Raw genomic sequence first — 14,696 nt, 5'->3', positions numbered from 1 at the left:
TGATACTCACGTATCTTTCCCAGTCAATTTCTGCATAAAATCCATTTGGTGCCCCATTGCTTTTCTTCTGCAATAAATTTGAAAATAAATTTAGAAGAGAAACATTTGAATTGAAAAAAAAAAAAAAAAGGAACAAAGAACACTTAACTCTTATCTGTATTTAGCAAGAGCTATCAAAATCCAGCACTGGAAAGACAAATTAGAGCAGCCTATTAAGCAACCACATTGGTGTAACTGAATGGTAAATTGAGCTGCCGTGACACTGCATAAAAGAGCTTACAGACTTATTTCACAAAAAACTGTAGGATACCAAAGTGTAGAGATGGTAATAGCTATCTGTTTAAATTTTATTCAGTAACATTAGAAGTACCTACATTATAATTTAATCTTCTATACCTTCGGGGATATAATCTTATATATATATATGTGTATATACATATACATATATATGACATTTTGACTTCTATGTTGTTCTCATGTACAATTGTTCCCAACATGTCTAGAGAGTGTTCAAGTCATTAACTTATCTTCCTTTAGCTCCTGTAACACTGACTCAACTTTTCCCTAACCACCCCCTTGATAGAATGTAAAGAAAATCAACTGCAAGTTAATTTGGCTCCTTGGTATTAAAAATGGTATTGATCTTCTTTTCAAGTGGTCTTTCTTATCAAGTTATTAAAATAGGATTCAAGGATTGATTGTGGATTTCTGTTGTCTATGCGTTCTACACCTCCATGAGCATACATCATTGAAAGATGACTAGATATCAGAATTACTCTCTCTGGATTCTATTCAAGTTCTACTTTAGCACCTAGAATAATCACGATAATGGCCACAAGCACTTGAGCAAGGACGTGGCATCTTACATGTGGAAATTTCTAAGATTCCTCCCTTTTTGTGAGCAAAGAACAAAAACACAAATCAGGTTGGTAATGGAGAGTCCATTCAACAACATTCCTGTACTTAGCACATAGAACAATGGTATGTCACCAAGCACTAGCAGATCTTAGAACGGCACATGTCAAATGGTGAAGCATGAGGTGTGAGGACAGGACTTCTAATTTTACAATCACAGATAAAGTCCACTGGAACTACAATGGGAACAGCTAACACTGAATTTGACAAATAGGTAGGAGAAGTAAGCCTTTCGTGTATGCATGGCACTAGAAAAGCCAATTAGAGGCAACCCAGTAACCATTGTCATTGGTTAGTACTTTTTGGATGTTGGACTGGGCATTCTAAGAACAAGCAGTTTTATTACGGTGAACAGTGGGTAAGGCATAGATATTGTGTTCATGCTCCTCTCTTCCTCTACACCAGAGTGTGCAAATACAAGAACTCTGCTCTTCCAGCACCCAGGCACATAGGCTCTGTGACTCTCTTCTTTATTTTGCTCCTGACAAAGAGTATATACATACTTTGTCAGACTATACCATTTTAGGCCTTCTCACAGAATTGCCTTTATTGGATTAGTGTTTTGGTGATATTCTCCCTATTTTGAACAAAGGGAATTTTTAAAACCTGCCACATCAACCTTGTACCTCTACAAGCTATGCAGCTAAGGACATGGTCCATTACATAATGTGCTATCTAATAATAACAGATCTCTCCCATGGAGAATGGGCATGGTTCCTATTTTCTTTTTAAATTCCTACTTCACCAATCTGTTTCCAAATGACTTCTTTGCAAAATTCTCCAAATCTTTCTTAACAAGTATATTAATAAATTCAATATAGAAATTTAATTTATAATAATGGGAAATAAAATGAATTAAGTTGATTCCAAAGAACGAAACTCATGAATTTTGTGATCACTGTAGTATTATTATTAATATATATTTTGGTTCTTAAACAATTTTTCAAAACAAAGGATTGTTATCTAAAAACCAAACAGATTAGGTAAATTACTGTGTTCAATATTCCAGTTGGCTTCCATAATAGTCTCATCTCCATAACCAAAGCCCTTTACAACCCAGATAGTTTGTATGTTCAGCTAAATAAATAAATAAGTGTGTGTGCATACATGTGTGTGTGTGTGTATGTGTGTGTGTGTGTGTATGTGTGTGTGTGTGTATCTTTCCTAAGAACATATATTCAACATTATGGATAAAAGTTCCTGAATTTTCTAGACCTGGGCTGAGTGAAAATTTTCCCAGTTTCCATGGAAACTGGTATGGAAGATTGAGATGAAGAGAAAGTAAAACCTATAAAAAGAAAATTTCTTTAAACTAGGAACACTTTCAACACATATACCAAACACGAACAACAAGTCATAAACCATACATTTTGGGGCAGATTCACCACATATGCATGCGCACACACGGCTTTATCAGAGGAACTGATAATCTGGACTCATTCACACTAGCAGACTCTTACAGATATATTTGGTTTCACAAGTGGAAATCATCAAGTTAAAGATTGGCTAGAGGCTGGCTGAAATTCTTCTGGTCAAACCCCAAGAGAAAAAGCAATTCTCCTGGTTAAGCCACTGAAGCAAGGAAGAGCTCATACTAGTAAAAAGGAAGGGAATGGCTCTTTCAGTTGGAAAACACTGAGGAAGCAAGAAAGAATACAACTACAAAAATATCATTTAAACACTAGGCTTCATAGTAAAAGCAATATTGGATACTCAGTAACACATAAACAGTGATTTTTATCTTGGAGTTGAAGTTGTGTTTTCTTTTACTTCTTTCTTTTCTATATTTTTTTAAACCCTACATTAGCATAAGTAACTTTTCTAACTTGAATATATGACTCTGATCTAATTGAGGCTCGTATCAATGTTAGTCATGCTTTAATAGGTATTTTACTTTAGCCAGGCTTATTATCTGCTCTCAGATAATATGATGAGCTAAATCAATAAGTGTAGTAATAATTGGGTTCAATTATACCTTCGTCAAAGCTCTCAGTTTCCTCTGTGAATGCTCCTCTTTTCCAAGGTCAGCTCATGGCCACATAGTGTTCCTTGGACATGAAGTATTAAAAATACAGGGTATACTACCCAAATATTATCTTTTTGTCACTGAGGCAAGATTTGAATCACTTTGTAAATAATCCTACAGAATAGCACAGTTCAATAGAGCTGCCTGTGAGGATGAAAACATTTTGTATGTGCACTATCCAATATGGTAGCCACCCATCACAAGTAGCTATAGAGTACTTGAAATGTGGCAGGTGCCACCGAGGAACTGAATTTTGAATAGGCATATGTGGCTACCATATTGGACAACGCAGCAATAGCTACTATATGGTCTGGGCCTGGATCAGCAGCCCTGACTCACCATCCTTTGGTCAAGCGCATTGGTTCCCACAAGCCAGGGTCCTGCCAGATTCCTGATGTTACTGAGACAGTGCTTATCCTCACAAACGACTACTCATTTCATACGGTGATGTTCATATTATAGCCAAAGCTTCCTTATAGATAGCATAGTTTTTTAGAAATGTGAATCCCTCTCCTTTGCCTAAGACAAAGGAAACACATGTCTCTTTTATACCTGATCACTCTTTAAAAGTATTTTCAGACGTCAGCATCTAAGGTCTATATGGCTAATTTAAAAATTGGTCCTGGATATTCAAGAGTAATTTGGAAATACCTAAGAAAGTCTTCTTATTGATTAAATAAATGCTACTGCTTTCTTCCAGATTTCAAATTGGGATTTTACTCACTGTTTCTACAACCCCTTGGAAATGTTTAAACTAAAATCTGTGTCCTTACCGAAACTTTTTTTCCTCCTTCACGCGCACACTCTGCTTTGTTATTGTAGGGTGGTTCATGTGGGCTGGGCTGCTGGAATTGATTGTTTTCATGTAGAAAAAAGTTGTTAAAGGATCTGTTTGTTCTTCAAGACACATATAAATAATCACATGGAGTCAGCAAACATACCATCGAAGAAACAATTTCTAGGCCGAATCGTAGGGCCTACCAATCTTGGCAGGGTTCCTTAAGCAAAGAGCGGACTTTGGGGCCCATAATGAGGCTCTATTCAGCAGGCCAGTGTGGCTGGGCCAGGAGAAGAAGGGAAAAGAAGGAAGATGCATCCCAGGCACTAGGTTTTCCGCGGATCTAGTCCTCATTCAGCCAGTAACTTAATTTACAGGTAGAGAACAGACACAAGGACACACCGAAGAGACCCAATAAAAATGCTCCTATTTCCAATAGAAAGAAGTCTGACAAGTCTAGCTCTACCCTATCTTCCTCTTTATTGAAGCCTTGCTGAGTGTTGGCGATATGTACAGCGTGAACAGCTGCCAGCTCCAAATCTGGGCCTTTCCCTGCACACGTGTTGGGGATGAGCAGAGATCTCCTTCCAGACGTGGTGTGACTCCCTGTGCTCCCAGTCTGTGTGCTTAGGAAAAAGTCTGAGTGCATCCTGCCCAAATTAGGGTTTGCCTCTGGGTTAGAATGCACTGTCACACGCAGCTGTCTGAAGTCTCAGACATGACGATGGGCGGCTCTGCTGGGGATCACATTCACCAGTGGGAAGCGAGAAGAGCCCACCTTTATACACGCAGCCCTGCCACAAAGCCTCAGGAGACTAAGCCTCGAAAGCCTTGTCACCAGCGATGGGCTTCGTTAAGTTTTGGGAAACGCATTAAATAATAATTCGTACATGGAACTTATTGCGAAGCCATTTACAAGCCTTAAGCATGTGTACCATCTCCTGCAGTTTGCAGAACCACATCAGTGAAACCATTCCTTCCAGTGTCAGATACTTTTCAAAAGACAGTAATTTGGAAGCTAAATCAGCCAGGTAAAAGGTAAAAGAAAGTACGCCTGGGTTCAGAGACACAAGGTATTAAAGACATCAGACTGAGTGTGAAACAAAGTCCGATTGAGATCTCCAAGCACTGAATGCAAACAGAATCTTGGCCTCCTGTAGCACTGATGTGATAAGGAGTTCTCAAAATTTGGTGACCCCAGTAAATGAGGAATATTTGGGGAGTATTTCCAGATGGTAAAACTAGCATCTGGCTAATAATTTCTGGTACTTAGGAATCGTATATCCTGCTTCTGAGAACATGGCATTTATTTCGAATGGAGCCTTTTTTTTCCCCCCAAGCAGGTCTGCTTTATTTCCTGAGAAATCAAAATTAAGCAATTCCTCTTTCCTAAAATCACGCCCAGTGATATTTATGGCACTTCCAATTAGAGGACAAGGAGGGGACAATGGTTGATAAATAACTTTACGTGACTTGGAATAGTGGCAGGGAAAGAGAAGTTGGGGAACTCAGGTATAAAGCCCTGACTAGGGTCCACACATCCACAGAATCACGGCTGGGCTCTTTAATACAGCGCATACTTATAATTGCCAACTGCATGCCAGGGCTGCGTATTCTACCAGAGAATTAAACTGGTGGTCGCTAGAAGGGCAAAGAACACGGAGGTAGCGATGGGGCCTCAGAGACAATAAAGGGCCAGGGGATGAGGAGGTGGGGGAGGGCAGGAGGGGACAGGCTTCGGAGAAAAAAGGATAAGCCTGAGTGAGGGTGGCAGAGCGAGAGATGCAGGAGATAGCAGTCCAGACTGGGAGCAGCGGGGACAGAAAGCAGAGAATAGCTACCAGAGGCTCGCTGAGGTGAGAATGAAGGGCACCAGAGAACCCAGGGAAGGGGCCAAGACAGAAGCAGAGAGAAGACATAGAAGCAAGAGAGTACCTGAGACAGAGTTAACGAGAGGGCTCTGAGCCAGAAGCAAGAGGTGAGGAGAAGCTGAGTCTTCTGGGTCTTTTTTTTCCCCTGCTGAATAGAGCCTTGATTATAGTGTTACCCAATGTCTGATCAATTTCAGTCTATTTTCTTAACATTTCATGGCAAGAACTACATGAATGCAAAAGGGACCCCAAAGCTCAGAACCTTGAGTTAAGTGTGGAAGAAAATCTTCTGCTGTCGCTGCAATTAATACCTTAATTTGGGTATAATAATATAAAGGGCGATTTTTCAAAAAAAAAATATTTTTAACCACCAGATTTTAGTTCCCACTCCAGCCCAATGAGTCTAATGTGAGTCCATTTTTTTTTTTTTCAGTAACAGCTGTTCTTTTGAACCTTCTGAATAGGCATCTGATTTAGATTCTAAGGAAGTCATTTTAGAAGTTGGTACAGACTCCCATAATCTCAACTCAGATCAATCCAAGCCCATGTGCCACAGACTTCTTAAAAAAGCAAGAAATCTGGTGGCCCACAAGAAGTCAGAGTTACAGTTAAACCTAAACCCGGTGGAGACATTTTCCTCCTTCAGACTGTAAATTCAGGGATAAGTGGTTTTGAGACCATTCCCTACTTAGGAATTTAATGTAGAAAATGTATCTACAACTCAACTAAAGGGGAAAAGCTTCTTTCAGTTTTATTGGATCTCAGCTCCATTATGACTTTGTGGTCTCTGTTGGAGAAAAACATTCTTACATAATGAGCTTTTATATCATTACATTGGAAATGAAATAACAGTTAATGGTAGCAGCCCCTGTAGGAACTATCTGGCTTCTGACCCACCATATTGATGAAGTTTGCTTGCCTACTCTGGGGCAGGGTTTTAGGTGAATGCAATAAATAAGTTTAACTTGACCAAGACTTCATTTGTATGTCTCATGCAATTACTACAGAAAATTACAACAGCAAGAGGTCTGAAAAGTCATTTAGGCTATTCTCTCCCTCCAGAAAAAAAAGGGGGGGGTGCTTAAGAAATTTCAACATAGTATATATTGAAGTGCAAACCTACTGAAAATGGTCATTTAAATACTTACAATTCCATCTCTATCTGGTGAACCCCTGTAATGACAAGAAATGGGTAGCTATTAGGAAAAGGAATCATTCTTGCTACATAGACTAACGTATAACAGTAAGATTCACAAACAATCTCTTCCCCCTCTCCTACTTTCCCATTCCAGTGAACCCAGCTAATGAAGCCAAAATCAAAATAAATTGGTTGAATGATATTAGAGCATGGGATGTGTGTGTGTGTGTGTGTGTGTGTGTGTGTGTGTGTGTGTGGCGGCAGGGTGGGGGGTAGGTAGGGTGGGACAGATTGGTGTCCAAAAGGTTGGTGTCCAAAAGGCACGAGTTGCTGGTGCAATGTCTTGGTCCACTTTTGAGAGGGGAGTTTATTAAGAACCTGTCCCGCTCAGCTGACTCCATGTAACTACCACAAGGAACGTAAACTGACTTGCTGGCTCTCATCTTCTCTCCTGGGAGAGGTCCTGAATTTCCCCCTACAGAAACAAACTCCTATGGTGCCTTTCTCTTCACTTTGAGAATCTATATTTCCCCCCTATTTCTATACTTACCTGTTCCTTTGATTATAGGGGAGCAGGAAATAGAGGACAATGTCTGCTAAATGGCTCACACTGATGGCCAAAGTCCAGGATCGTTAATCCACGACTGTGGGGTAGTGCCTAGAAGTAAGGCTTGTGGAGTAGGATGAATCTGGGTGTCCAAATTCTACCACTTATTAGTTCTGTGACCTTGAATACATTACCTAATCTCTCTATGCTTGTTTAAATAAGATAGGGTATATAAAGAACTTATAATGAGTTCCTGACACATACTATTTACAAACATTCTTTTGTTATCATTTTTTTCCTCTTTCATGATATCTCCTCACTGAGAACACAAAACTGGCCACTCGCAGTCCCATTAGACTTCCTAGCACGTAATATGACCGTTACTCTGGGAAACTGAACAGGGGGAGCCAGAGGAAGGGAGAGGTGTGAGGGTAATCACTGTCACTTTTTGATTTCCTATTTTAGCTAGAAAAATGTCATTCTATTAACAGGGAGATCAAGATTATGCTTAGGTGAGCACTTGCATTATTTGGAAGAAAAACTAAATGAGTGCTTGAGGGAGACCATGAAGTTTTGTGGAGTTCGGTGTAGTTGAAACTGTTTTTTATTCCTTGTTGATTGGGTGGGGAGAGACAAGAGGGAGGGAGGAAGAGGGAAAAGAGAGAGAGGGATGCAGAGAGTTGGTGGCACATTCTTTGGGTTCCGAGATGGGATTTTCCCCTTTCCCAGTAACACCCCCTTCAAATTTAGCAGGATATCCCATTTGGATTACAAAATACTTGGGGGAGGGTACATCATTTTTCATAACCAGCTCTGTGTCTGCGTGGATGCAGACGTGAATCAGTGATAGATAGGCTAGAAGCAGAAAGGACCCAGATTTTAGTTGACAGAAATCTTAGGGTCTTTGAACCTGGCTATGGGAATTAGTTGGTTCAAAGAAATTTCACCTAAAATAGAAGGGTAGGAAGATAAAAAATTGATAAAAGTTATCATTCACTGAACAAATGTTGAGTGCTTATAATGGGCCAGGCACTAGACTAGAATCAGGGGATGGAAATAATGAAGACATGCTCATCCTAAAAAGAATGAGACAGTTAAGTGTATCCAGTGGGTTACCATGGGCACAATAAGCCCAGGTTGGATAAAAAGCACAGAGAAAAGTACGGACCCATACTCATCAAAACCAGCTTTCCCTTTTCAGATCTAAACACTGGGGGGAAAAATATACACTTCTTACTCAGGTAGTAAACCTGTGCTAAAGGCACTGAGAGAGAGGTGGTTGTATCAGCTTTGGGGCAGGATATATCCAAAGGCACTGACCCTTGTGGGGATGTCTTTGCAGGCAGCAAGTCTTAGATGTAGAGAAGACAAGGCTCTGGAGAAAGGCCTGACTGAGGCGTTGCCCACTATGGGTCAAAGTACAAGTGTGTATCAACAGGGAATCTAAATGAGAGGCCACTTAACTTCTTGCATATTGCAGCTATAAGGATGGCATTTCAAAAATTTTAATCAGAAACACTGTAATTGTGCATGCCAGCATTGGGTCCTGTTCTGCCTTTGTCTTTACCATTGATGGAATGAGGCTGGTGCTTGCTAGCATGGCGGCAGTGAGTGTAGCAGCGACAATCACTGACTGTAGTGCCAGACCGCCTGGATTCAATCAACTCAGATGCCTAACTGCGTCACCTTGGGCAAGTCATTTCACCCTTTGATGTCTCAGTTTCCTCATCTACTAAATATCCATGAAACTGGCAAATACCCCATAGGCCTATTAAAGGATTCGATAAGTTAATAGGAGTGAAGAGCCTGGAATAGTGCCTAGAATATAGTAAACACTCATGAAATGCTATCTAGAATAAAATTATTATACAATTTGACCTAGAGTGGGGAGTAATGTTAGCAGTCTCAGACTCTTGAATGTGTTTCCAGTTCATTTCCTAACCCCTTTTTACAAAGTTTTAGATGTATTTTAGATTTTTTTTTTCCTTTTAACAGCAGATCCCTCATAATTACCGACGTCTCTTTTAAAACTAATCATCTACCTCAGGACCTTTGTGTCTATTTTAGAAGTGTCAGTTACCCCTTGCAACCACTGCCCCTTCTCTTTACTCTGGTACTGGTCTTGATGATAATTTTGCCCATCTAGTCTTTTTCTTCTGAGTGATAAAGAGTGGACACTTGTTTCTGGACTGGAATACTGGCTCCAAGTCTTACTTTCCAAATAGTCTTCAGAGAGTTACCTAATCCCTTTTGGCATTGATTTCTCCTCTCTAAATTGAGATATTACTTCTGACTTTATTGAATCACCCTGACGTTTAAAAAGGATATCAGTGCATAGAAAATACCCAGCACAGGGCCTGCCGGGGACTTAGGACCGGCTCGCTCCTTTCCTCTCTCGGCCACCGTAACAATGATCAAATCAGGGAGTGCTGGTCCTAAGCCCACTGTCTGTCTAAGGAGGTTGAATCAGCTGGAGCTGGGGCTGGCCACTCACTGTGGCAGGTTGCTTGGCAACCCTCACAGAGCTGTGACCGTCCTGAAAACGGTTTGCATCAACAAGCTTTCGATGACTGCAGATGAACCGAAGCATTGCCTAAACCTGAAGGGATAGCAAATTGCCAGAACATCTTCTCAACCTTTGGCAAGGATAGATGTATGACCCAATTAGAGAGCAGCGGTTCATGAAAAGCAAAGGTTTCCACTAAACAGCCTGTCCTTTGGCCATTATCACTGGTAGAACTAGTTGATGGCTAATTTGCTATCATGGAAGTAATCTGGGGGGCTCAAATGATAAGAAGTTAAGAAGAGATGGTTAGGATTTTATAAGCATGTGTCTTGAGAGGGTGCTTCAGAGAGATATAGGGTGTCTACCCAAAGCTTTGAGTAGTTTCCTTATTTTCACACCTTTAGAAATGACGATGAAGAGCAATGCTTTGGCCACTTGCAAATTAGCTCAGCCTGCCCTGGGGAGGTTGTATGATTCCTTTCCCCTTTTGAGGGAGATTTTTTTTTTCCTTTTGAACTTTCTTCACATAGCAGAGACTGTGTAAGCTGTTACAGACACTGCCTTCAAAGAAAAATGGTTTAGTGTTGTTTGCTAATGATGTTCTCCTGAGATGTGTCCACTAATGTCCCACATAAGACGTGGCACATAGTAGGTGATGACAGATGTCACTGAGAGATGAACTGGGACAGTGTCTGGCCCTTTAGGGGAGTCAGATTCCATGTAGTGTAAACTGAGGCCCAGGAAAGGAAAATTGATCCCAAAGGCCAAGGAGCTGTGGGCAGCACTGGAATGAGAGCCCCAGTCTTCTGCTTCTGGTGAAAGTACCAACCCCAATTCTGTCTGGTTAATTCCTAGACAATGACAATTTCTTAAGAAGTATTGGAGATTATATAATTCTCAGAAATACATTCCTAATTTAATCATTTGAAAAATTTGCAGGGCTAGGGTAAATGTAATTTCTATGCGATAATTATTTGTCTAAAGAAAAGCATAAACAACAGGTAAGAACAGGAAATTTTAACATGTGAGATCTAGACACACACACAAAAAGTAGCTTCCTCCCCTTACAAAATTCTTTGCACCATCTGGTTTAAAAGCCTTCAAGGCTTCAAGATTGCCCCTTGCCTAAGGAAGGAAGCCCAGACACCTCAGCCTGGCTCTTAAAGACCTTTCTAACTGCTCCTGATGTCCTTTTTAGCTTTGACATCCATTCCCACCTTTCCCTGTAGCCATCAGGTTGACAAACAGTCCTGGCTATCTTGTCCTGAACACCTACTTGACTTTCCCATCTCTCTGCTTTGGCTGTTGTTCCCTTTGCCTGTCTTCATCTTCTCCAAGTCCAAACTCAAGGCTCATCCCTCTCTGAGATTCCACTGATCATCTGCCCAAACGTGAGTTTACCCTCCCTCAAATTTCCATGAAATTTCATTTTTAATTGCCCATATGCAACTTACCACATATTAATTCATATTAGTAAGAATTAGTAAGAATCAGCGTCCGCTGCCATTTACTGAGTGTTTACTAAGTACTGGGTACCAAATGAGGCATTTCAACTATGTTATCTCATTTTGTTATATGAAAGATATTTCTTTGGTATGGTAGCTGTTTTATCCCACGATTTAGGAGTTCTTGGAGGACAAGGACACAGAGCAGTGTTTGGATCTTGTGCTCAAATTTATGCATGATAAAAATGTACAGAATGAAAACCTAAAGGTGAGAAATAAAGGTAGTGCTCTCCAGTTTCACCTGTGTCCCCAGAACTATTGATTTCCCCATTTTTTAACGTTCTTTTGAGGATTCTAGCTGAATAAGGGGTTTAACGGGCCCTTTATTCTGATGTGCAGCTGACCACCCCAGATGTGCGTTTCCACATGGCCATGTGTGGTCCCTCAGCTGCAGCTGAGCGCTTGTGCCCTCCCAAAGTACATACGTCGAATCAGTGTCCTTTTCTTTCTTCCGTATTCCAAAGGCCTTCCTTGTACGTTTTTTCAATCCTGTGGGAAAACAACAAAGGGTCAAGGAAATCTATTTTCTATTTGAGTGTTCCTAGCAACATTCAAGGGAATGATATTTCAAGTTCCGACACCAGTTAAATTTGAACGTTCAAAAAGCAATGAAAATTTTTTCATTGGTATGTATGTGTCTGTGTGTGTGCACGTGCATATGACTCATTATTATTTCTGACAGATGTTTATCAAAGACTCAGCACTCTAAATTCTTAGCACTCTGAACTACCTGAGAGAAAAGGAGAACAGGGCCAGATATAGAAAAGATTGCAAGCTTTTCTTAGATCATTGTTATTCAACACCAAATTGGTCTTTTGCCAAGAAACTAAATCATAGATTTAGATGAAGAGGAGTTTTGGGGTGAGACATATTTCTGAGACTAGGACAATTCCAAAACACAGGTCACGTGAACCATAACAAGAGAGCTACATCCATCGGACACATCTTGTGTCCCATAAACCCAACTAATCGTTTTCTACATCCTCAATTTTGTGCCAAGACTGGTTATTAGCCATTCTCTGGACATATTCCCAACATCTGTACTCCAGTATCTCTTTCTTCTATATGTGGGTCTTACCTCTGGTTGAAGTGCTTTTCCTATTTAGATATTTAGAACTTTAACTCATCCTTCAAGGCCCAGCCAAATGCCGCCTCCTTTGTGAGGACCTCGCAGTCCTAGTGGTGTCAGAAACTGACAATTCCATGACCCATCCCCCCCGCAAAATGTTGCTCTTAGATGTATTATAATATATCAAACTGTTCCACTTAGCTCTTATGTCAATTTCCCACATAAGCTGTGAGCTTTTCTAGGACAGAGGCCAGTATCCCTTCTATATGTTCCCTACATATACATCTGGTACCTAGTATAGGTACCAGATAGTCTTTGTGGATTTAAAATACCTTCCAGAAAACATCACTCAGGCAGTATTGGGGTAACAAGACCCCCTTCTTCCATCTTGGACAAACCAAACACAATCTTGGTTCTTCCATTTTTATCCTATCAAGGCTCTATTTGGGATTCCTATTTCCTACATGTTTCATAGTCACATATGTGGATTGTGGGTTTTTTTTAAATTTTATTTTTTCTGTGTTCCAAGATTAATTGTTTATGCACCACACCCAGGGCTCCATGCAGTATCACACGCCCTCCTTAATACCCACCACCAGGCTCACCCATTCCCCCACCCCTCCCTTCCCAAACCCTCAGTTTGTTTCTCAGAGTCCATAATCTCTCATGGTTCATTTTCCCCTCTGATTTATCCTAATTTACTTTTCCTTTCCTTCTCCTAATGTCCTCCATGTTATTCCTTATGCTCCCCTAGTAAGTGAAACCATATGATAATTGACTCTCTCTGCTTGATTTATTTCACTCAGCATAATCTCCTCCAGTCCTGTTGATACAAAAGTTGGGTATTCATCCTTTCTGATGGAGCAGTAATATTCCATTGACTATATGGAGCATATCTTCTTTATCCATCCACCTGTGGAAGGGCATCTTGGCTCTATCCACAGTTTGGTGATTGTGGCCATTGCTGCTATGAACATTGGGGTACATATGGCCCTTTTTTTTCACTACATCTGTATTTTGGGGGCAAATGCCCAGTAGTGCAATTGCAGGGTCATATGGTAGCTCTATTTTTAATTTCTTAAGGCATCTCCACACTGTTTCCCAAAGTGATTGCACCAACTTGCATTCCCACTAAGAGTTTAAGAGGGTTCCTCTTTCACCACATCCTCTCCAACACTTGTTGTTTCCTGTCCTGATCATTTTGGCCATTCTAATGGGTGTAATGTATCTCAATGAGATTTTGATGTGAATTTCCCTAATGGCTGCTGCTGATGAACATTTTTTCATGTGTCTGTTAGCCATTTGTATGTCTTCTTTGGAGAAATGTCTGTTTATGTCTTCTGCCCACTTTTTGACATGATTATCTGTTCTTTGGGTATTGAGTTTGAGGAGTTCTTTATAGATCTTGGATAACACAACAAGCATGCCTACTCTCACCACTGTTGTTCAAAATAGTACTAGAAGTCCTAGCAGTAGCAATCAGACAACAAAAAGAAATAAAAGGTATTCAAATTGGGAAAGAAGAAATCAAACTCTCTCTCTTCGCAGATGACATGATATTTTATATGGAAAACCCAAAAGATTCCAGCCCAAACTACTAGAACTCATACAGCAATTCAGTAATGTGACAAGATAAAAAATCAATGCACAGAAATCAGTTGCTCTTATACACTAACAATGAAAATACAGAAAGGGAAATTAGAGAATCGATTCCGTTTCCTATAGCACCAAGAACCATAAGATACGGGGCAGCTGGGTGGCTCAGAGGGTTAAGCCTCTGCCTTCAGCTCAGGTCATGATCTCGGGGTCCTGGGATTGATCCCCACATTGGGCTCTCTTCTCAGCGGTGAGCCTGCTCCCCCCGACCCGCCTGCCTCTCTGCCTACTTGTGATCTGTCTCTCTCTGTCAAATAAATAAATAAAGTCTTAAAAACAAACAAACAAACAAACAAACCATAAGATACCTTGAAAAAAACTAACCAAAGAGGTAAAGGATCTGTACTGGAGGAACTACAGAACACTCATGAAAGAAATTGAAGAAGACATAAAGATGGAAAAGCAGTCCATGTTCTTGGATTGGAAGAATAAACATTGCTAAAATGTCTTTACTGCCCAGAGCCATCTATACTTTCAATGTCATCCCAATCAAAATTCCACCAGCATTTTTCAAAGTGCTAGATCAAACAATCCTTAAATTTGTATGGAGCCAGAAAAGATCCCAAATTGCTACAGAAATGTTGAAAAAGAAAAACAAAGCTGGGGCATCACGTTGCCTGATTTCAAGCTTCACTATAAAGCTGTGATCACCAAGACAGCATGGTACTGGCACAAAAACAAACAC

At 40.5% G+C, this 14,696-nt stretch overlaps 1 protein-coding gene across 17 annotated transcripts in view; it reads right to left on the bottom strand.

The window, feature by feature from the left end:
• SGIP1 (SH3GL interacting endocytic adaptor 1) overlaps nt 1-14,696 on the bottom strand; it is a 207,306-nt gene that overhangs the window by 108,020 nt on the left and 84,590 nt on the right. For 5 of the 17 annotated variants that reach the window (XM_059375035.1, XM_059375034.1, XM_059375038.1 and 2 more), the window contains 4 exons: nt 11,712-11,775; nt 6,739-6,763; nt 5,655-5,738; nt 11-67 (listed from right to left, as the gene is read on the bottom strand). In XM_059375035.1, the coding sequence (XP_059231018.1) occupies nt 11-67; nt 5,655-5,738; nt 6,739-6,763; nt 11,712-11,775 (230 nt within the window). Of the gene's footprint in view, nt 1-10; nt 68-3,714; nt 3,787-5,654; nt 5,739-6,738; nt 6,764-11,711; nt 11,776-14,696 lie in introns of all 17 variants that reach the window. The other 12 variants (XM_059375036.1, XM_059375048.1, XM_059375042.1 and 9 more) reach the window with 4 other exon arrangements.

This window comes from Mustela nigripes, chromosome 14, assembly GCF_022355385.1.
Source record: "Mustela nigripes isolate SB6536 chromosome 14, MUSNIG.SB6536, whole genome shotgun sequence".
NCBI classification, from domain to species: Eukaryota; Metazoa; Chordata; class Mammalia; order Carnivora; family Mustelidae; genus Mustela; species Mustela nigripes.
Note: the sequence above shows the minus strand (reverse complement) of the source record. Positions and strands in the feature narration are given on the sequence as shown.